Source organism: Aricia agestis, chromosome 22 (genome assembly GCF_905147365.1).
Source record: "Aricia agestis chromosome 22, ilAriAges1.1, whole genome shotgun sequence".
In the NCBI taxonomy this organism is placed as follows: Eukaryota; Metazoa; Arthropoda; class Insecta; order Lepidoptera; family Lycaenidae; genus Aricia; species Aricia agestis.
In genome coordinates this window covers 4,906,073-4,929,954 of record NC_056427.1, presented here as the reverse complement: position 1 = coordinate 4,929,954, position 23,882 = coordinate 4,906,073, and the positions used below count along the sequence as shown (strand labels likewise).

General features: G+C 36.6%; 2 protein-coding genes and 1 long non-coding RNA gene across 6 annotated transcripts in view; all 3 read left to right on the top strand.

Moving 5' to 3' along the window:
* The window catches only part of LOC121737943, a 17,590-nt gene extending 9,631 nt beyond the window's left edge, over window positions 1–7,959 (top strand). The window contains exons 8-12 of one of the 3 annotated variants that reach the window (XR_006037204.1): window positions 514–834; window positions 2,375–2,562; window positions 3,113–3,247; window positions 3,646–3,976; window positions 7,944–7,959. Coding sequence is in view for 2 of the 3 variants with exons in the window: in XM_042129682.1 (XP_041985616.1) it covers window positions 514–834; window positions 2,375–2,562; window positions 3,113–3,247; window positions 3,646–3,919 (918 nt within the window). In the remaining variant the exon portion in view is untranslated. Of the gene's footprint in view, window positions 1–513; window positions 835–2,374; window positions 2,563–3,112; window positions 3,248–3,645; window positions 4,189–7,943 lie in introns of those variants that run through there. The other 2 variants (XM_042129682.1, XM_042129681.1) reach the window with 2 other exon arrangements.
* The window catches only part of LOC121737965, a 380,295-nt gene that overhangs the window by 230,948 nt on the left and 125,465 nt on the right, over window positions 1–23,882 (top strand). The gene's annotated exons all lie outside the window — the stretch shown is intronic.
* Window positions 5,157–23,882, top strand: LOC121737962 (cofilin/actin-depolymerizing factor homolog). Of its 2 annotated transcripts, XM_042129710.1 has the most exons (5): window positions 5,157–5,274; window positions 5,614–5,683; window positions 21,764–21,954; window positions 22,301–22,432; window positions 23,110–23,882. In XM_042129710.1, the coding sequence occupies exons 2-5, from the start codon at window positions 5,681–5,683 to the stop codon at window positions 23,228–23,230; spliced, it is 447 nt and encodes a 148-aa protein (XP_041985644.1). In that variant the 5' UTR covers window positions 5,157–5,274; window positions 5,614–5,680; the 3' UTR covers window positions 23,231–23,882. The 2 variants fall into 2 exon arrangements, with proteins under 2 accessions (XP_041985644.1, XP_041985643.1); XM_042129709.1 differs by lacking the exon at window positions 5,157–5,274 and having other exon boundaries at window positions 5,512–5,683.

Sequence of the window (23,882 nt, the reverse complement as noted above, 5' to 3'; positions counted from 1 at the left end):
GGAATAGTTGAGGGTAGGGAAGGGAATAGGGTAGGGGTTAGGGGATTGGGCCTCCGGTAAACTCACTCACTCGGCGAAACACAGCGCAAGCGCTGTTTCACGTCGGTTTTCTGTGAGAACGTGGTATTTATCCGGTCGAGCCGGCCCATTCGTGCCGAAGCATGGCTCTCCCACGTATAAACTATTTTCTTTGTATCCGCTAAATGGCTAAAGCGTAAAGTTTTTATTTAAAACAAAAATAATACCATAACTAAAAATTGATGTAGTCCGAATGAGTTATTGTTCATGAGTGAAAGAGACAAGCGATAGGTTAGTGTACGATTACGGAATAGTATGTGCTTCGTGACCGGACTTATGTCTCTGGTCATATTCTAGTCATAATATAATATTGTTTACCGTACATTTCCTGCAATAAAAAACTTTCTTGTGTCCAAGACTCTATAGTATCTCCATAATAATTTTCATCCTATTCGGCTTTGTCACACAACATTTTAATTTATAATTTTATTTCAGAAACCATCGTTAATTCTCAAAGACGAAGAATTCACAAAGTCAGAGATATCGTCGCGTAAAGTATCTAAATACTTATGGCTACAGTGTCTCAAAGCGAATATAATCGCACCAAAATGTGTTGCCCTCACAAAACTTATTTATCGGGCGACGAAGAATTTGTGTTTTTGGATACAGCAACACTACGAGGTGGAACAAGATGGCTTACACCAAAATGGCGGCAACCAAGATGGGGACGTTATTGTGAATGTCGAAGATTCGATTTGCGAATTGATTAAGTATGATTTGGATGTTCTGTCGGAAGTTATTTTGGCAGCGAAAAAGGTAATGGTTTGACATGCTTTCTACCAAGGAATAAGAACATAGAAGTGATACTAAACTAGTGGACCTGTAAATTTTTTTCTTAAAAAATCAAAGGCAAGGGGTGACAGAGAGAAATGTTTCTTCTTCGCTTTTTTGTCTCAGTTTTGGAGTCCAATTGTTAGCAATAGTAATATTTTGGTAACAATTTCAAAGCTAACCTATTTATAATGCTAAAAGTCGTAATCCCAACGTTTTGAAATTGAACTCTAAGGGGGGTATTATCATTTATATATGATCATTTATATGATCATATATAGGATCCAATATATATGATCATTTGATCATATCTGCAAATTACATTATCATACTAGCTGTTGCCCGCGACTTCGTCCGCGTGGACTTTAGTTTATAGCGCGCGGTGTCAACATCATTTGTGTCAAATTTAAAAACTTTTTAAAACCCTGGCAAGCGGAAGCTATTATAGATCTATAATAGCTTCATGGTAACCCTCTTAGGGCCGCGCTACACCGGAATGGCAGCGCTGAAAGTGTCGCCTCGCCGCTGCGAGTATCAAAATACCCAAAAACAGCTGTGCAGTGTGCACATAATCTATACTAATATTATACATGCGAAAGTATCTCTGTCTGTTTGTCTGTCTCGCTTTCACGCCAAACGCCAAAACTACCGAACCGATTGTAATTGTGTATACAGATAGTCTAAAGCCTGAGAAAGGACATAGGCTACTTTTTTACTGGAAAAAGGGGTTGTAAGGGGGTGAAAATGCGTAAATTTGTTTAAATTAAGTTAGTTCCAAAAATTCATAATTGATGGCGCCGTGCGTCTCCTACATCGCGCTGACGCTTACTCAAAAGTCCTTCTATAAGAGGTGGTATCATCTTACGTTCAAGTTTCGATTTTTTTCGATTGTTATATCTATTCTACGTTATTAAATAACTCAGTACTTTATCTGTGTAGTGACGTAACCTTAAACCTATCAATGATAAATAGTTTATGGGTAAAGTTGTGTAATGGGGAGCTAAATAATCTTTAAAATTTGGCATAAATAAAGTTTAATTTAAAATAATGAAATATTATGTGCTGTTTTTGGGTATTTTGATTTAAGGGGTACCAGGGTTTTAAAAAGCTTTTAAATTTAACAACAATTTTGTTGACACCGCGCGCTATAAACTGAAGTCCACGCGGATGAAGTCGCGGGCAACAGCTAGTTTATTTGTATTTGTATTCCGACTGGTACAGTGCTCCTAAAGTTATAATGCGCATAGAAGTTTTCGGAATTGTATATGTCAAAAATCTATGATCAAGGAAGAAATGAATCATATGTCTATATTACATTATACAATATCATTGACTCAATGATCTCGGATCCAATATATATGATAATCTAATATCCCCCTAAGACCAGATATATCTGAAGACATCACAGTACAAAGAGTCACAGTATTTTAAAGCTCTCCCAATGCTTCAAGTCCTTACTCAGGGTACATTTTTTTAAACATTTTTTTTAAACAAAATTTAACTTTGTAATTTTTTCTTATTTCAGATACCACTGGACTACAAATTTGTAGACGCCATATTCGAGTTGCTCCATGTGATACATTACATATTAGGCTCTAAGGTTGTGGACAGAAGATGTATAATTTCTTGGCAAGCGTTTTTCATTCTTTTCGATGGGTACTCAATGATACTAAACAATCTTCTGTTGTCTAGAGAGGAGTTGTTAGAAGATAGGTGAGTGAAACATACAAAATACATGCCTCCATACATTCATACTAATAATATAATTGCAAATATGTGTATGAGTTTCTGTATACAGGACATTTCTTCCGATCCTATGCGACATCTTACCATGATTAAGCTCGCAATGATTAAACGCGAAGGGTGTCTTGTCTGTCTTTTTGTTACCTCGTTACGTAGAAATCGCTGAACCGATTTTGCTGAAAATTGGTATGGAAATTATTTCAGTCGCTGGAAAGGACATAGGATACTATTTGTCCCGGAAAATGTACGGTTCCCGCGCGATAAACGATTTTTGTCGCAACGGAGCTGCGGGCACCATCTGGTTCCATATAATTATTTAATTTCTAAGATCAAAACTCAGAGAAATTGATTCACGGGTAGTTCACGGGCATATATGCAGATTGCCAAGCTATGTTGTTTGGTTGGGCTTTATATAAATCGACCAAATTAAAGCCTATGGATAAATTGTATGATATTAGTTATTGCTTACATTAAAAATACTGTAATTTCTTTCGCTTTAACATAGTTTGCTTCATTTCAGATGGCCCTGCTACATCCAGTGTTACAAAACACTCATAAAATGTCTATGTGAAAGAACCATGGATTTGGACACTCAAGTAACAGCAGACAGAGATATTGAACATAAGATTGCCGAGTGTGGATACTCCGTTGAGAAGTAAGTTGGACTAGGGACAATCTTGTATATTAATACATGCTTGGTTTCTCGTTAATAGCTGCATAAATTTGAGAACTGCATACTAAGATTCATAGAATAAGACGCGAAAATGAATATTTAGTTGGTCTCCTGGAGTGAAAAATACAACTTTAAAACCCACAAAACATACTAGTAAAGATGATGTCATGGGGATGGACGTAGGCTAGTTTATCGTGGCAAAGTGTAAGGTTTTCATGAAATTTACTCCTAGGTTTATCTATAATATGTCTAAATAGTATTAAAAAAATAGATGGGCTATTACAATTGTTGCTAATTTTACTAACCGACTTTCAAACAAGGAGATTATTAATTATCTAACCATAGATTTTTCTACTAAAAATACAAATCTTATGTTTCAGGTTAACACAATCCATATGCAAACGCAAGGCTCATGTCTCCAAAATCTCAGCATACACCATAGCAGATATTTGCACATGGATCGAAAAGAGTCCACCACCGAAGATCATCCGGCAACATCTTGAAAGTTCTATAGCGCTGCTCATACAAGTGTCAGACTCTACATATGCTGTGGCCTTCTTGAGGAGAGCTTTAGCCGGTTCAATAGGACAAATGACGATGACTAACATGTACACTATGTATAAAAGATACCATAAGTATGTTGGGAATTCGTAAAACAAACCAGAAAGAAGTCATTTCAACCCGTCGATCGTGGAAAAACGAGACACAATAGTATTTCTATTGTGTCTCGATCACGGGTGACCGTATGGGGCTTGATGAATTAATGCTGTTTTGGGTGCTCAGTTTCACTTATTGTAATTTCTCACCGTAAATAAACTATGTAACTACAATTTGTATTCAGAAAGAGTGAGAAGTGACAAACCTCACACTCAACCAACATATTGCTATACACATAAGCTTCTTAAATAAACATTGTAAATAAATTTGTACACGTAGTTTTATTTTTTGTAATCAAACGGACAAAAACGCTTTATTCTTTTTTTTGTTGTATTTATATTCTATATTTGTAAACAAAATAAGTACAAAGGAAAGATAAAAATGTGTTCAAATCTTATCTTTGCATATCTATAGATTTATTTTATTTATTTATTTATTTGTTATGAACAGCCAACAAAAGTTACAATCATAAATACATGCATAATATAAACATGGATTAAATATTGAATCACGGTTATTGCACTAACTAACTAGAGATAGATTTGTGCTAAATCATTCAATGGAAAAGTTACGAAACAAAGTTGCATGATCTTACATTAAAATGTGTTCCCATATTTGGGCATATCTTGCTGACATAATGTATACCTCTCTCTTTCACCTGTTTCTATCTCCTTCGATTCTTGATTCAATTCTTAAACTTGATCAAGATCACTTACCTATTCAATTCTTGATTTTAAAGAAAACTTAAACATTCTGGAATTTATTTTATTTATTTCTTAACGCGCGCGTGCGTAGCATTACCAGATTCACATAATAAAGTTTCAAGAATATGTCATAGAAACAATTGAAACAAATCTGTATAAAACACTGACCTCCATGTATAATGGAGATCAGTGGTATAAAACCAGGCTTTTTAAATTAATAAATACACTCTACGTAGGTTTGTAGACACTCATGATTTTAAAATACAACAAGTTATTTTTAGACGCTTACCTATTATGCTATTAATAATAATAATTATTTATAATTTTTATTAAAGTTTCTTTGAATTGCAGAAATTCCCGCCAGAATTTTGAATTGCAATGTCACGATTTCGCCGAGTTTCCGTCTATCCATATAAGGACATTTATTGAATCCTCGTCACTGATTGGTTAATGTCGTATCGTCATCAATGACTCATGAAGTGGAGCTATCAGCAGAGAGCAGAGACTAGAGACACGACTTGTAATAATTACGTAGTAGTAATAGCAGCTCTTCGTTGTTTAAAGCAATCTTTGTTTTTATCGTACAGTTTGAATCCGAAATTAATATAAAATAACAGAGTATTTCTGCAGTACCAACAGTAGCAATAGGTACGGTCTACAGAGCGTTTTGAAAGCCGCAAAATTTTAAAAAGTTGTCACCTTGTGTCAAACTATTTTGATTAGTCTACAAATATATACTAGTAATCTGTGTTGATTAGATAAAAAAAAATTAAAAAATCCTTTTTGTTAAAAATTAAAGTGTGATAATTTTATTAAAATTTAAAATATTAAAAGGTAAATTAAAATTAAAATAATATTTCTTTTATTAATATTTGTTTTAATTAACTCGTTTCACAATAAAAAGATCGTTAATTGACTTCGTGGATAATTTTGACACATGCGCTCATTGGTCGACGCAAAATAACGTTAGCCAACTGTCTGATTCAGTGTTGTTCCGGTTGTCGTGGAGTTGGTGAAGTGAGTGGTGGAATTTTTACGTGAATAATATCAAAAAATGGTAAGTGTTACTATAAATTGCAGTGTTACAAATCTGGTTTACGATAAATCGCCATAAACTTTGCGATTCTTCGACGAAAATGCGTTATTTCCACGCGTTTCGACAACCCGACCGGCGCCGTATCGGCCATATTTCGCACAACCATTTGCCGACTTCGCACGCCTTTTCGTCGAATTACTTGTCATCGTTCAGTGATTTTATGCCACGTGTTGTGAACTATAAAGCCTAATTGCCGCGGCATATAATAAACTAGTGAAAGGTGTGGTATATGTATTCCGTCGGTGTTAAATTTCATGCAAAGGTTGCCTTCTCCTTTTATGTCGGTCGCGCGTATGCGGTGAATTTGTGATATACCAGTTATCAGTCATTTGGGGGCATCGAACTTGGCAGGACTGCGTCGCGCAGCCGCCGCAGCGCTTCACCAATCACCATATATGGTTTAGCATTCTGTTCGTCCATTTTAATTCTATTTCTGTTTAAAATGCCCCACGGGTACGTAAGGTATGCCCAAAGTCAAGTTCAGCTTTGAGAAACCCATATTCAACGGTATTGACTATTGACACATGACTCATAATGATTCATTCGTGATTTATTATTCACAAATTAATCATCGTATTTAAACACTTTCCTGTGAAGCTATTAATAAATCGCAAAATGTTAGGTTATGTTACTGTGAAAGTATCTTGAATAGTGCACCAATCATTCATAAAATTGTACTGATCAAATATGATTTTCAGGTGTAAAATTGTGTAGAAATCTATGTTTATCTGTATTATAAAGGCTTCTAATGAAACTTTTTCTATATTGTCATGATGATGATGATGATCATTTTATCAATTGGCATAAAAATATATGTTTATTATAAAATTCAATAACATAGATCTTTGAACATGTTATCTTGGCACAACACACCATAATAATTCATATTATATTTATGATTTACAATGCCTGTTACCACTTTATGGTTTATACTGCTAAACCAATTTGAATTAATCTCTGTAGGAAAATACCTATATCCTTTTCTGTCTTATAGTTAGGGTTGCCAGGTGTCCGGGTAAAGGCAGACACAGTCAGGTTTTTTGATTGCGTGTCCAGTCAAAATTAAGAGGAGTCTGGCTTATGTAGAGCTTTGAATCAATTTAATATGAAAATCTACTAATTTTAGAAGGTTTTACACCTAATAAAATGTATAATTGTATGTTATTTTTTTAATAAAACAGTAAATTACGAACATATTCCTACACTAAAAAGAGTTCAGATTCTAAGCAGTAATTTTTTGTACAAATGTCTGGCCAAACTGGCTGCTCGTCCAGCTTTTCGGTTTAACAACCTGGCAACCCTACTTATATTGTTACCCCCTTACTAATAAACATTGTATAAGCTTTGAATAGTTATACAGTGTTTTGTTCCTGTCACACAAGTGCCATTTTTAATTGGATTGAAGAAGACAAAACACTGTATAACTATTCAAAGCTTATACAGCGTTTATTAGTAAGGAGGTTAGTGTCATCTAGATGGTTACTTACTACTTAGCTTAGCACTAACAAAATATGCTAAACATAAATGAAGTCTAGCTAACTGATAATTGTCTTGAAATTATTACAAAATGATGATGATCAAGCTACCAAACATAGATTTACCCTAACTATACTTCTGTATTCATGAACCAACAATACTCATAGACCAGAACAAAATAATGATGTATACAATTAGTATAGATACATTAAATAACAAGTACAGTTATACAAATTCTGTGCACAGACCGTAGTTATACATACTAATATTATTAATGCGAAAGTGTGTCTGTCAGTCACCTCTTTACGCCCAACCTGTTGAATCTATTGTGCTGAAATTTGGTATGAAGATGCTTTGAATCCCGGGAAAGGTACTAAGATACTTTTTGTCCAGGAAAAATGTGCGGTGTCCGTGCGATGAACGAGTTTTGGCGCAACAGAGTTGCGGGCGTCATCTAGTGTGCTTATTATTCTGTAGAAGTTTCTTGCAATGTTTCTTTAAATGCAAGATTAACATGTACAGATTAATTAGGGCCTGTTTCACCACTTCCTGATAAATGCCGGACAGGCTATCCACCACTTAACTTGACAGATGAAGTATGGAGAATCTGTCAAAAAGTTGTGGATAGCCTATCGGATAGTGTTTCAATGTGATAATTTATCACGTTGAAACACTGATAAACATTCAATTTTCTCAATCATATATCATATTATTACCTCAATCGTGGAAATACCAGACACAATAGCTTATCTATTGTTATCACAGTCGCCGGTGACCGCTTGGTTCTTGAGGCATTATAATACATAGAATCTATATTTTAATAGGTGTCTAACGACTATGTTGATCTTTTCTTAGAATCTTCATCATTTCAATTACTACAGTAAACATTACCTGAATCATCACACCTCATATACTATTAATAGTGTTAATTTATCATCTGTCTAATCATGTTTCCATAATCATCATCATCTCTAAATGACTAGACATTGTCTGCAAGTCATTTCATATAAAAATGTTTATAGGTACACAATAAAAACGAATGTATGTAATTTAACAAGCCTCCGAAGTATCTTTATACCAAACTATCTACATCGGCTCACCATTTTAACGGAAAAAGAACAGATTTCGCGTTTGTAAGTGTTGAATGTGGATGTTAATAATTATTGTTACTTTAACTGCCATAAATTCTTCCTTTGAGTTCACTATAGTTTAATCGTCACGCCATTTTCAAAAATTTTTAATTTCTAATTACTCTCATTAAAAATCATCACAAAAAATGGTTTATGTTTACACTTGAAATATCGGCCCACAGTCCACACTAATGTGTTAGCGGCTTTTTATTATGTGTAGTACCTTTTCAGGAAACTTCAATCACATTATTTGAAATTGTAACATATTAATGACCAATTTTCCTGATTGTTAATATTAATGTGTTCTGATGGTCCGTTAACTAAATAAACATGCAGTAATATTGATTTTCCTGCCATCGTAGTATTATTTTCGTCATTAAACCGCTTGCAGTTGAAATTTTAAACAATGAGATACTAAAACCCATGTCTTGCTCAAAACTTTGGGACAAATTTTAATGATACATGCAGATATCTCCTCATGAAAATAGGATCTGCATGTAAGTATAGTCATGATTTGTATGAAATATATTTCATACAAATCATGACTCACAAAATTACGCTCGTGTGAATCAAACTGAGGGGTTAGTGCGAGTTTTATTCGATCATACGCATCGAGCACGTTTAACGCGAATTTATATGGGATCAAAGCAGTATCCACGTTAGCCAGTAGATGGCGCTGCTTTGATTCCATATAAATTCGCGTTTACGTGCCCGATGCGTATGATCGAATAAAACTCGCACTAACCCCTCTGGACTTTTGTATGAAACTGAATACAGCAGAATTTCTGCCAGCCGAAATTCTGCGAGTCACAAATTACGTACGTTTGGCTTCACCCTTAAATCGGCTCTGTCGAAGCGTAAAGATGTAACAGTCAGACACACATGTACATTAATAGTATTAGTAAGGATGTATAGTTAACATCAGCCATATCAAGTTTACGATCAGATGGTTCATATTACAGTTTCCCAAGGTGTTACCTGTCAAGGTCTACTGGATCTTGTTCTAGGTTATACACAGTATCTATATTTCTAGATAGCCTTTTTGATCATTAGAATATTGGCGTGATTTGTTGTGGTACTGCCGCATTCAAGAGACATTTAGTGCTTACTAGATGACGCCCGCAACTCCGTTGCGCCAAAAATCGTTTATCGCGCGGGAACCGTACATTTTACCGGGATAAAAAGTATCCTGTGTCCTTTCCCGGGACTCGAAAGTATATCCATACTAAAATTCAGCTAAATCGGTTCATTGGTTTGGGCATGAGGAGGTCACAGATAGACAGACACACTTTCGCATTCATAATATTAGTATGGATGTCTTGTTTGGCCTGTAAGTTGTAAGTGTAACTACGTTTATCAGGGTCGCAAATTTGTGTCTTCGAACACCATGACCTTAACTACTGAGCTATAGGCTCCCATGACTAAACATCATGACTAGACGTCACATCTTGACCGGATAAGTAGCAATCGATATTGAGTCACGCGGTGACGTCACAAGGTCAACGAACCCGCTACCCCTGAAATCAACCGACGAGGTCCCCCGCTACGCGACTGATCTCTATTCTCTACTAATATTATACTGCGAATGTTTGTTTGTCTGTTAGATTCTTGCATTTTCATGCTCGAGCCGCTTTTGCTGGATATGGAGATAATTTTTATCCTTTTTTTTGCGTTGGGCAAATGCGTTTACACATTCCGGCAGTCTGGGGAGGGCTACCCGGGGTATGTGGGACTCCCTGGGGGCGGAGGGCCGCGCCCGGGCATACCTAAACGGTGTTCCTGCTCTTCCGCTTAAGAGGATACACCAGGGGCTAGAGAAATGAAAAAAAAGTACGTGTAATATCTAAGGGAGGCTCCCATACCTCAAGCCTATACCGCAGAACGCGATAGAGACAACTGCAGAAAATCAACGATTCGTTATCCCCTGATTCCTTCTCCAAAACTTAACCGATTTAAGTACTTTTTTCATTAAAGATTAAAGAAATGCTTGAGTTGTGTTCCTATGTTTTATTTTTTTTGTATAATCCAGCCAAACCTGTTTTCAGGATGTTTGAACACAGCGGAAAATCTAGCCATTTTTTTGGGTTTTTGAACGTTCTTATCTTCTTTTAATAATAAAATTATTAAAAAAAAAACATAGGGACATTGTATTAGTGGCCGTAGATAATCAGGAAAAAAATTATAACTACTAGCATTATCCAGGGAGGAAACAGGGGACAACGTTTTGTATGGAAAAAAGGGCACCTTAAGAGGAGTCCACGCCGCCGCACCAGAAAAGACGTATATTGTGTGGGAACCGCACATTTTTCCGGGAAAAAAAACAGTCCTTCTCCGTGCCAAATTTCCTTAAAATAGATTAAATAGTTTAGGCGAGAATGATAAAAGTTTATTGTGCGGGAACCGTATATTTTCCTGGATAAAAAAGTATCCCTTGTCCTTTCCCGAGACTAAAAGTACTGCCATACCAAATTTCCGGGACAAAATTAGTATTCCTTGTCCTTTCCCGAAACTCAAAGTATCTCGATACCAAATTCCATCAAAATAGATTGAATAGTTTATGCACAAATCATAAAAGTATTTTGTGCATTAACCGTACATTTTTCCGGGACAAAATGTATCCTATGTTCTTTTTCGGGACTCAAAGTATCTTTATACCAAACTAGCTGTTGCCCGCGTGGACTTCAGTTTATAGCGCGCGATGTTAACAAAATTGGTGTCAAAAGCTTATATAAGAAAACCCTGGTACCCCTTAAATCAATACAGCTGTGCAGTGTGCACACAATAGGTATTTAATTTTTTATATTAAACTTTATATTTTATGCCAAATTTTAAAGCTTATTTAGCCCCCCATTACACAACTTCACCCATAAACTATTTATCATTGATAGGTTTAAGGTTACGTCACTGCACAGATAAAGTACTGAGTTATTTAATACCGTAGAATAGATATAACAATCGAAAAAAATCGAAACTTAAATGTAAGATGATACCACCTCTTATAGAAAGACTTTTGAGCAAGCGTCAGCGCGATGTAGAAGACGCACGGCGCCATCTATTATGAATTGTTGGAACTAACTTAATTTGAACATATTTATGCATTTTCACCCCCTTACAACCCTTTTTTCCAGTAAAAAAGTAGCCTATGTCCTTTCTCAGGCTTAAGACTATCTGTATACAAAATTTCATTACAATCGGTTCGGTAGTTTTGGCGTTTGGCGTGAAAGCGAGACTGACAGACAGACAGACAGACAGAGATACTTTCGCGTTTATAATATTAGTATGGATTTCAGCAAAATGCGTTCAGCTGTTTACGCGTGATGTCGTGACCACGCGAAATATACGCGCAGCTTCGTCCGCGTAAATTAGATATTTCTAATATAGTCTACAAAAAAAGCCTATGATCCTTCACGTGATCTACTTCTTATCTGATCCAAATAACAGAAAAAATGCTCTAGTAGTTCGTGAGGTAAGCCCTTTCAAATAATTTCCCCCGTTTTTTACACATTTTGCTCTATTTCTTGGCTCCTATTAGTCTTAGCGTTATAAAATATAGCCTATGGCCTTTCTCAATAACTGGGCTATCTAACACTGAAAGAATTTTTCAAATCGGACCAGTAGTTCCTGAGATTAGCGCGTTCAAACAAACTAACAAACTCTTCCGCTTTATAATATTAGTATAGATTTAACCGGGCTGAATTAAGCCCATTTCGACCTTAACACATGGAAAACAAGGCACAAAAATGATTGTCTTCGACACTACACTAAAATATTTAATATTTTAATGAGACCTTGACCTTTAACCCAGCCGGGTTAATGACCTAAGATAATGTACAAACTATTCATATTGGCTTCGAATTTCACACAGCTGTTGTCAAGGTTAAATGCCTGCATTCGGCGCATAACATTAGTTTTTAAGGTGACGCCGCGTTAAAGTAAAAAAAAAACCGTGTTGGATATGTTTTAGATTGCTGAAAGCAAAAAATGGAAAGGGCGTAAGCGACAAAATGATTTTTGTCGCATAATTTAAAAACCATTTCATACATAAGCTATGGGCAAATTAAAGTATATGCTTGAACCAATTTATGTACAAATTTTGGAAGCTTAAGACCCGGTTTCATCAAGCAATGTTAAATAAATAATGGCTTGTTAAATCAGTTAATGGCCTGTTAGAGCTATCCAGCGTTCCACCATGCCCTAATGTCATGTTAAATTTAATTCCTGCTATGGAGGTCCGTTAAATATTTAACAGGCTGTTATATGAGTCAAAATTACAACCTTCAAAGACTATATGCAATACTTATATATACTAATATTAGTATTGCATATAGTAATATATACTAATAGTAAAATATACTAATATATAGACTATATGCAATATCAATAAAAGAATCTGTTTTGACTTTTGAGTCTTTCCGCCATGTTTCCGCTACGTCCTTATTATTAATTATTTTCATAGTTATGAATAATTATTTATTTTCACTTTGCCAAAAATTCAGCCTTCGGATTTTCCTTGAGATTGCAAATATACTAACTTGTATCAAAATTACCAAACCGAAATATGTAAATAAAAGTTTGTATTATGATTCATGTTTTCAGCTTTGACAGATAATAATTATTAACCTGGTAAATTAAGAAGAAATATTATAGCGTAACAAATGTATGCGATCAGTGATATTTTAATTTGGTCGCATTATCTACTATTATACCACTATGGAAGAAAGTGACACATTGCAGCAAACATGTATTAATCTTGTACATTGCAATTTCGTCGCCTTATAACAAGAATGAACGAATTGATAGTTGTTCACTCGTTGTTCACTTAACATTGCATTTACTAATCCGCTGTTAAATTTTTACTGTGGGACATAAGTATTTTAACAGTCTGTTTAATTTTCCAAGGTCCGTTAAGTAATGCCTTGTTAGGATTTAACAAACAGAGGTTGGTGAAATTGGGTCTAAATCATTCTCTGTTGGCAAAATAGGATTCCCTTTTTTTACAGAGGTCTTTTTGATTGATTATTCTGTGTTATAAAAGTTGACCAATGCTATGGGTAATTCAAAGATACTTTAGATGATGAATACTGACAATGAACTTTAATATCTTAGCTTTAGTCATTGTTGAAAAAAATCGATATCGCTGCAGCCAAATCATGAATTATCAAAGCGTCACCTTAAGTGGTCTGAATGTTGTTAATCGGTTAATGTTTTAACGTTAGTCGTTAGCATAGAATTAAATCGATTTACATCGATGGTCGTTAGCCCATAAAAACGATAGTGAATAAACTTCAGTAGAGAAAGAATAGGCCAAGTGCGAGTCGGACTCGCGTACGAAGGGAACCGATAAAGAGCGAAGGTAGGAAAAAATGTGTTTTTGTATGGGAACCATTGCCATGGTGACATACTTATTTAGTCACTTCAATAAGTCACTAAAATAATACGGGTGAAATACTGTATATGGCAAAGAAACGTTTGCCGGGACAGCTAGTAAATACATATAATTAAGGTTTTGTAAATATCACAAGTGTCTGTCTAGTGTCTGTTGCCATTATTGAGAACGAATTACGAAGGCCAAAAAATCACCTGTGTTGTATGGCAGCCCCCTCCCCCCTTAAATATCTACACTACTATTATAAAGAGGAAAGATTTGATTGTTTGTTTGTCTTGAATAGGCTCCGAAACTACTGGACCGATTTGAAATATTCTTTTACCATTGGAATCCTACATTAATTCTGCTGAACAAAGGCTAAATTTTATTTTGGAAAAAAATAGGGTTCCGTAAGATATTTGGGATTTTCGGACGCAAGGTGTAAAAAATCAACCAGAAATGTTACTTTTTTCGCGTACGCTGCCTAAACTATAAAAGATCTGACGTGGGAGAGCCATGCTTCGGCACGAATGGGCCGGCTCGATCGGAGAAATACCACGTCCTCACAGAAAACCGGCGTGAAACAGCGCTTCCGCTGTGTTTCGCCGAGTGAGTGAGTTTACCGGAGGCCCAATCTCCTACCCTTTTCCCTTCCCTATCCTCCCCTATTTCCTTCCGTACCCTCCCCTGTTCCCTTCTGTACCCTCCCCTATTTCCTTCCGTACCCTCCCCTATTCCCTTCTGTACCCTCCCCTATTCCCCTCCCTACCCTCCCCTATTACCCCTTAAAAGGCCGGCAACGCACCTGCAGCTCTTCTGATGCTGCAAGTGTCCATGGGCGACGGAAGTTGCTTTCCATCAGGTGACCTCTGCTGCATCAGGTAGCTCGTTTGTCCCCTTATTTCATAAAAAAAAAAGATAGAACCATAAAATGTTCTAAGTAATTGTAGATCTTTTAAATATCTACAAAAAAGTCCGCGACACACTATACCTATCTATGTTGAGTGAGGCACAATAACCATTTTTTTATTAAAAAATCTTGAAATGTTTTTGGACTACATTTAAATGCCTTTATTTTACTCATGGCATTAATTCTTATCAAAATAAATTATTAAAAAATCAATGACCACCCGTGCGAAGCCGGGGCGGGCCGCTAGTTAATTATATTTTGTTTTTAGTATTTGTTGTTAAAGCTGCAACTGAAATACACAATCCGTAATTTCAGAAGTCTACCTATAGCGGATCGACCATTGGGCGATCTCTAGTATATAGTAAGATGTTAATGTCCCGCTCCAACCACTCATTTCTTCAAATCTGATTTTAACTTTTAGTATTACTTCAATGATTAGACTTACATTTATTGGAATACTTTGTCCAGTGTCACACACAAAGCCGGGCTCCGTTCCAACAAATCTAATATACTCAAACGTTTGAAATAGCTTATGAACATAATGGTTTTAATATTAGCGACGTGACGCAAGAACCGCCTACGGCACCATGTAAAATCACTGAAGATTACATTGATAAAATAGAATGGGAGTCCGTTCAGTGAATATTTACATCGGAAGTCGGAATTGAGATGATATGTTGGCAAAATATAAAAATAGGCCATCAGACACGATCTGTGGAGGTGCCTAGCTATAGCGGTTCTTGAGATACAGACAGATGGATATACAGCGAAGTCGTATTAGGGATTAGGGGGGTTCTTTTACCCTTTGGGTACGGAACCCCGAAAATTGATTGAACCTAGTAAATTGGAATGGGCGCAACGCTATGCAGTATTTTGTACTGCGGCCTGCGGTTTTGCATAGAAGTCTAGAGTCTAGACTCGACTCTAGTCGAAAATCGAAATATAGTTACTAGATGCCCACAACTCCGTTGCGCCAAAATTCGTTTATAGCACGGGAACCGTACTTTTCCCTGATAAAAAGTATCCTATGTCCTTTCCCGGAATAAAAGTACAGTAAGTACCTACTGTACAGAGTTTTAGAAAAATCTATTCAGCGATTCGGGCGTGTAGAGGTAACAGACAGACAGATACACTTTCGCATTTATAATATTAGTATGGATTTTTTCGATAAGAATCAGTGCCGTAAATAGCCTTTTTTGCGCCCTGTGCGAGCGTATATAACTGCACCCTTGTTTTTTATCTGACTCCCAAAAAGAAGGTTAAAAATTATAATATGGTCGGCTTATATATATATTATCGGATTCGGCGGATATATATTTTTTTACTACATTGGAAAACATCTCTGGGGCGCAGCGGGAAGTACTTATCGGGAGCAATTCGAAAAAATAAGAGTCTACCTGGCCATTCTTGCGCCCCCCCAGAGTCTACGCCCTGTGCCTGGGCACCGCTGGCACCGCCCTATTTACGGCGCTGATAAGAATCATAATATTAATACGCGAACGAAAAACTTTGTAACCCTTTTTACGAAAAATGGGGAAACGTTGGTGCATGGAATTGCACTATTATAGTTTGTATGGTGAAGAAGTGCATCGAACTAATATTATTTTGAAATTATGCTTTTATCATACATTTTTTTAACAAATAAAACATTACACATACTACAAGACACACACATGAGAAATGACAGATTTTTGAGCGACAAGCCTGTACATACGAATTATACTCTTTTTAACCCCCGACAAAAAAGAGGGGTGTTATAAGTTTGACGTGTCTGTCTGTCGGTCTGTCTATCAGTCTGTCTGTCTGTCTGTCTGTCTGTCTGTCTGTCTGTCTCTCTGTCTGTCTGTCTGTCTGTCTGCCTGTCTGTCTGTCTGTGGCATCGTAGCATCCAAACGGGTGGACCGATTTTGATCTAGTTTTTTTTGTTTGAAAGCTTAATTGAGAGTGTTCTTAGTTATAGTTCATCATCATCAGCCTGCTCTGTGCTGAAAAATCACTGTTCATCTGGTTAATGAAGGGCCGATTAGCAACTTGCAGTCGTTTGGTGGGCTTTATATTAATATTTACACATTGATGGAAAGTTGACCTGGTGCTGCTGCATCACCTGGTAATCAATAGGATACCCATTAACTCCTCACCAACTTAGAGCAATGGTTTCGTGTTTAGGCTCATTTTAATTGCGACAGCTAGTAAGATGTGGATAACCAATAAATTTTTGCATGCTGCTGCTGCAGCATCACCTGGATTCTATAGGAGCCGAGCTCCATATGAACCCAAAGTGGAGGTTTCATGTTTGGACTCATATTGACGGTGACGGCCTCATCCAAAAGGACATTCCTAGATGGTATTCATTGGGATATAATATGATCCTGTTGATACGAATTATTCTGCACTATAACCAACACAAGTTTAAAAAGCTTGAAATAAAATTAAATTAAGAAATTTAAAAAACCCCCGCCAAACAACTTTAAAAAGTAATAAAATAATATTATATTTTACTGACTTTAAGTTTAAATAATTCCTAAGTGTAAAGTGATATTTTAGTCCATAATTGTTGTCAAGGTGTGTCGGGGGACCGCTAATGTAGATGTTTGATTTCACAAAACATTATAGTATCGAGACAATCAGTGACATGGCGATACAAAAGACACTGTTGGCGGTCTCCCGAATTTTTTTACATGGACTAAAATATCACTTTACACTTAGGAATTATTTAAACTTAAAGTCAGTAAAATATATTATTATTTCATTACTTTTTAAAGATGTTTGGCGGGGGTTTTTTTAAACTTCTTAATTTAATTTTTAGTACCTGGATGACCGAGCTTTGCTCGGTATAGCAAACACTCATTGACTTCGTGTTACTTATTAACGTCATCTGCTGGTCGTTAAAACAATTAGTTGCCAACAAAATAGTATTATTATTTGCTAATAGATGTCAGGAAGAGTCATATTTTTCAGTTTATCGATTATCGATAAAACACGAATAAATAGACATTTTCTGAAAATGATTCCTAGCTAGATCGATTTATCGCCCCCGAAACCTCCTATATACTAAATTTCATGAAAATCGTTGGAGCCGATTCCGAGATTCCAATTATATATGTATACAAGAATATATAATACAAGAATTGCTCGTTTAAAGATATAAGATTTATGGTTGAAGTCTGTTGACAACAAGTTTATTGAATCTAAGATACTATTAGACAATGCTTACACGGCCAGTCTGAGATCAGCAAGAGTTGAAAAAAAAATGATTGTCAATATTTTTTACAAAATATAGGTAGTAGTCCTAATGTCGTTGAAACTAAGGTCGAAATTCAATGGACATAAATGTCTGTTGGTTGCCCAAGCAGTTACGGCATTCTCGCAAATTACTACATAGTCAGTCTAGACTAGGCTGTCTAGTCCAGAACTCCACTCTCCAGAGGAATGAACAGGTCAATACGTCTGGACTCTGGAACTAACCTCGTGCGGGATCCTACTTCCTCACGATATTTTCCTTAACCGTACGAGTTGTTCCGAATTATGTTATGTACTTGAGATCTGAAAACTGAGTGCGAACCAAAGGTTTACCCACTAGGCCACGGATGCTCAGTCGTTGACTGACTCTTTGTATTAGAGTATAGACTTCAAAACTCCGTCGATATACCCGATGTGGTGCTTCCCCTCTTGTTTGGACATTGTCATTAGGTTGTCTTCTGCTTAGCTTTGGGAGGAAAATTTGGGCCTTTCTTTTGATTAATTTCGATCCCAAGACAGATTTAGCTTGTACCTCGGAAACTCCATATCTAAGAGTTTTCGTTGTTGGTTAATGGTTAACACTGTTGATCCTGGCAACACAGGAGTTGCAGTGGTGGGAATGTGTGGTGGGCCTTTTGCCCGTTATAACCGGTACGTTACAAAGGTTCAATGGATGCGACACGTCAACGCGTCTGGCTTTCACCAGCCGAGTTCATTTTATATATAGACTGGCCAATGTCTTCTGTCTATAAATATCCTATGCGGGTGAAAACGCGACGTTGAAAAATGTTTTACCATGTGTCTAACACACGCCTACGGCCAAGCATGATGGCCACCATAGAAAGGGTTTCTTTCTACGGAAGTTGTAGTGAATTAGTGACAGATTGACCAAAGAAAATCTATCAGTGTTGGTATATAAGTGGAAATATTAACTTTCTACAAAAAAGTTAAATTTTCAAATGAGACTAGGTTTTACGCCTAAGCGGTGAGTGGAGCACCATGGGGTTTTAGTGGGTAGTTCCTCGGAGAGTCCCACATACCCCGGCCGATGTCCCCAATCCGCCGGGGATGCGTAATGCATTTCCCCATGTAAAAAAAAAAGGCTGTGTAATACTTACTGAATGTTTTGCTATATTTTTGTTATGAAGATTGTCTGTCTACTTTATTATGGCTATTGGTTTGCCTTCTCCTTCGTTTGTCGCGACAATCTTAGGAATGTAGATATTATAAATCAATGAGACAGAACCGAAAGATTAATCGGCAATAATTCTTTAATCTATTTTTAGCTGATTGATAGATCAATGTACAGGCCAAACCATTAACGTTCCGAATTCTGTATTCGTCCCGCTCTGACAAAAAAATAAATGGTCACGTTATATAAGTACGACATGTTCCTCTGTGGACTGTGATAAAAACATTAACCATTACCATACCATACAGTATACCATATCCACCTCCGGGGAGGAGAATTTTGAAAAATTCAGATTTCAGACCCCTTGAGGTGTAATTTTGAAACGGGTAGTAGACACAATAATTGCAATTTTCATTGGTACGCTGCCGTCATAAGTAAAAAGGCCGCTAAGTGATATTCGCGATTTTCAGGTTTTAAGTCCACTGAACTAAGTTCACTGGTCTCAAAACCTGAAAATCGAGAATATCACTTAGCGGCCTTTTTTCTTATGACGGCAGAACGTTTGGTTTGCCTTTAAGGGTTAAAGAAGTATTTCTTTGTCACTTTGCCATCTTTACATGATCACAGTTCACAATAGAAATGCGAAAAATAACACTGACTTATTTTCTAGCGAATCTGTCACTATCTATTCTTATTGTCATTTTGTCTATTCTCCTATATGTATAAAGAGATTCCAATGATGGCCACGCTAAGCTTGCAGGCGTCTGATTTAGGAATCCTATTTTAAGTATCCTTTGAGAACTCGACCGTATGCTACACTCATAATTGTTTATGTTACGTAAAGTACATTCATTACTTGTTAAATATTAATAGGCGTGTTGAAAATAGACGTGACTGCCATGCAGCTGTTTCTGAATGTTAAAACAAACTAGAGATCGCCCAATGGTCGAAATTCGACCTTAGTTTCAATGACATTAGGAGTACTACCTATACTTTGTAAAAAAATATTGACTCTATCATATTTTTTTCAACTCTTGTCTCTGGGACTCAGCCCAAGACTCAGCTGATCTCAGAGTTCAGACTGGACGTGTAAGCATTTTCTAATAGTATCTAAGATTCAATAAAGAAAAAACTATAATCCTAATAATATTAGCTCGATGCAGTCCTTCACCATATAAACTATAACTGTGCAAAATTTCATTCATCTATCATTTTTCATCAAAAGGGATACAAAGTTTATAACCTTAAATTTTTTCACAAAAAAGTGGCGTCCTGTCCTTCCTAATAGTCTACTCTTTATCTAAATTCTAAGCCAAATTACATTCAAATCTTTCCAGTCCTTCGTGAGATTAGCGCGTTCAAACAAACTATAATTTTACACTATTGAGTAAATGTCTATGTAGATTTTTATTTTAGTCAAAAATAATGTTTTCAAAATATAATTATTATCTCTGGGTGGGGCATTTCGACTAATATAGATAAACAAATTCTGATTATAATGTGTTAACAAAACTAAAGTATTTGTTTGTTATCTTATCATTATCAATGTTTATCAGTCAATTGTAATGTTACTTGTACTTGAAAATAGTGTAAGGTCTTTGTCTATAAATGATAGCATTGTAATTATTATGGCAACAGTAGAAAGACAAGTAAGAAGAAAGAGAGCCAATTGTAATGCATTAGAGACTGTTTATCAGTTATTGCAATGGTTAAAAGTTTGACCTAAAATACCACTTAAAATCAGTCTTTGTCGGCCACCTTAGCATGAGCACAAAATGTTGAAAGATTTAGGGGCCTGTTGAAACAGGCAGGCCTTAGCAGACAGTGGTGAACCACTGTCTGCTAAGGTGCCTAATAGGCTATTCACAACTTTTTTGACAGATTCTCCATACTTGGTCTGTCAAGTTAATTGGTGGATAGCCTTATCAGGAAGTGGTGAAACAGGCCCTTAAAGAAGAAAATTACAATATTATGTCTCTTTGTTAATTTTTTCATCATAGAAAGTTTCTGTGTTGGCCATACAAATGGCAAGAGTGGTGACTTAGGTGCACTCTGATGTGAACAGTGAACACTATATTATTGAGTTAACCGTGAAAGTAGCAGCGCTGCAAGAGTTGCTTTTGACATTTATGTTTATATGACTAATACGCCAACGTCACGAATTCGCCCATACAAAAAAGTAATTCATTGTTATTTAAGGGTGGGTTGCACCCATTTACTTTAACTATAACTGTAACTTTAACTATAACTTTAATTACAATGCAAAATGTCAAAAATGGACGCCATATTTAACCATAACCATAGAGTTCGACAAGGCTTTGAATGAACGTGGCGAAAAAAGGAACTAACGCTGTCATTTCTCCTTTACCAGCAGCGCCCCCGCCCACGTTCACTTAAAGCCTTGTCGGACCAGCAACAGACATTTGTCAAATTCTGTGGTCAAAGTTAAGGTTAAAGTTAAGTTAGCTTTAATTACTATAACCATAACTTTGACCGACCATAACTGCGGGGCTAAAATGGTCACATTTAGCAATTCCTCTCAATCAATTGAGAGCAAATGAATTGTCAAAACTGTCAAACTGACAAATGTCAAGTTAGTACCAATTACTAGACATGAATTGCAAGCAAACTTGCATTTTGCGATTTTAGAAAAAAGAATCATACTATGATTCATTCTCCAAAGCGACCATTTTAGCCCCGCAACCCACCCTAACTTTATTTTGTTACATGCTGTACGTTTTTAAATAACATTAAAATATATATTAATTTTCATCTTCTCTCTTTCCAGGCGTCAGGTGTGACAGTGTCGGACGCTTGCAAGACGACGTACGAGGAGATTAAGAAGGACAAGAAGCACCGCTACGTCGTTTTCTACATCAGGGACGAGAAACAGATTGACGTGGAGACGGTCGGCGAGAGGAACGCCGAGTACGACCAGTTCCTCGAGGACCTGCAGAAGGGCGGCACCGGGGAGTGCAGGTAATTTTAAGGTGGTCATAAATTGACCTCAGCGGTCATTTGACCACAACGGTCATTTGACCCTCCGGTCTCCTGAGCCGCAGTCATTTGATCAGCATCTTGAAATACTATTCTTGAGCTAACTAAATGTACTGCAACTTGCAACGTACATTACTTATGGAAGATATTATCCAAACTTAAATTTTATGGCAGTTGATTTTTTATGTAACTAAGGGAAACCAAAAGAGTAATGATCTTGAAAATCTGTTTGTATGCTTAATACCATACATTTATTTTACTGCAATACTATACTCGGTACTTTAGTTTGATTAATAAACAAATACATATTATTCCTTTCACTTTTCAGATATGGCCTCTTCGACTTCGAGTACACCCACCAGTGCCAGGGCACGTCAGAGGCTAGCAAGAAACAGAAGCTGTTCCTCATGTCCTGGTGCCCAGACACCGCTAAGGTCAAGAAGAAGATGTTGTACTCCAGGTAAAAACCTCTTTAACTCCAGAAAAGATAGAGAATGTATAATTGGAATAGAATATACATTGTTGTGTTTAAGAAGTCTACGACTTGTTCAAGATAGACATTAAGCAAAGATAACAAAAAGGCGACTTTATCGTCGTGGAGCAATTTCTTCAAAGCAACATTTCGCTTAGGAAAATTATTTAAATACATATAATCAGTGTGTGCAAGCCATACCAAGATGACCAATAATAACTACTCAATACCTATGAATTATGATCATCTATGTACGGACAGACAGTGAACTTTCAGAGTTTGCATTTATATAGACTTTATAAAGCCATCATCTCTTGCTGTTCGTGCCTAAAAACACTTTCTTATTGCTTTAAATCAGCCTTTCCCAAATTTGGGCGTTATCGCCCACCCCCTTGTTGGCGCTGAAGGTCTAAAGGGGGGTGGTGTGGGACCCAAAAAAAAGGAGAGTGTTGTGTAGAGGCTTGGTGGGTGATTTAGTTCATCTGGATGCATTTTAAATTGAAACAAGGGGGCGCTAAAACATAATTTGTTCTCAGTGTGGGCAGTAGACAAAATAAGTTTGGGAACCCCTGCTTTAAATAAATGTCGCTACTTGCTACTTAACATAAGTTACAACATAAGTACAACTTTGCATTTTTTATTTATGAATTTTCGTTTTATTTCAGCTCTTTCGACGCGCTGAAGAAGTCGCTAGTCGGTGTACAGAAGTACATCCAGGCGACCGACCTTTCGGAATCTTCCCAGGAGGCTGTCGAGGAGAAGCTACGCGCCACGGACCGTCAATAATCTGCATTTAACTTCGCTACGACCGACGTACGGGGCCGTCTACAGCAGTTGCACGAGGTCATTTGACCGCGGTCATCTGACCCCCGGTTATTTGACCGATGGTCATCTGACCGCTGAGGCCACTTATCTTGGAGGAGTCTGTGACTTGACCGAGGACAAAATTAGAAGTAACAGTACAGGTTCGACCTCAATTTTACGAGGTGCATTCGACCTCAGACTAGTCGCATGAGGTGACAGAATTTGACCTTTTCACCGACTTCCAAAAAAGAGGTTTATATGTGATCTCGTCACTTTTTATATGCATTTAATATTGGGATATCCGTAGTGCAACTGTATAGTTAGCCCCGCAGTGATAATTTCTTCAAGCTTTGGCGGTCGAGTCTGTGAGAATATTACTGAATAGCGAATATGAATCTAAATTTAATTTAAATTATACTTTATATATATTTTTCCTATAAACTAAAGTTATTTTAAGCTCAAACAAAACAGGTTGCAAGCGGTCGGCTTTCTAGTGTATTTAGTTTTTGTAATACAGTTTTTGTAATGCGGTTTTCATGAGATTCAAATTGCTATGCGGTAAGCTTACGTCGTAAGGGCGTGTACTAAGTATTTTGTAACCAATTTATTCTGAAATACACTCGATATAAGTGAA

Excerpts from the sequence above, each read along its gene's own strand:
- LOC121737962 (XM_042129710.1), top strand. Across the intron at positions 21,955-22,300 it reads GGCGGCACCGGGGAGTGCAG|ATATGGCCTCTTCGACTTCG; the intron begins GTAATTTTAAGG and ends TTCACTTTTCAG. Across the intron at positions 22,433-23,109 it reads AAGAAGATGTTGTACTCCAG|CTCTTTCGACGCGCTGAAGA; the intron begins GTAAAAACCTCT and ends GTTTTATTTCAG.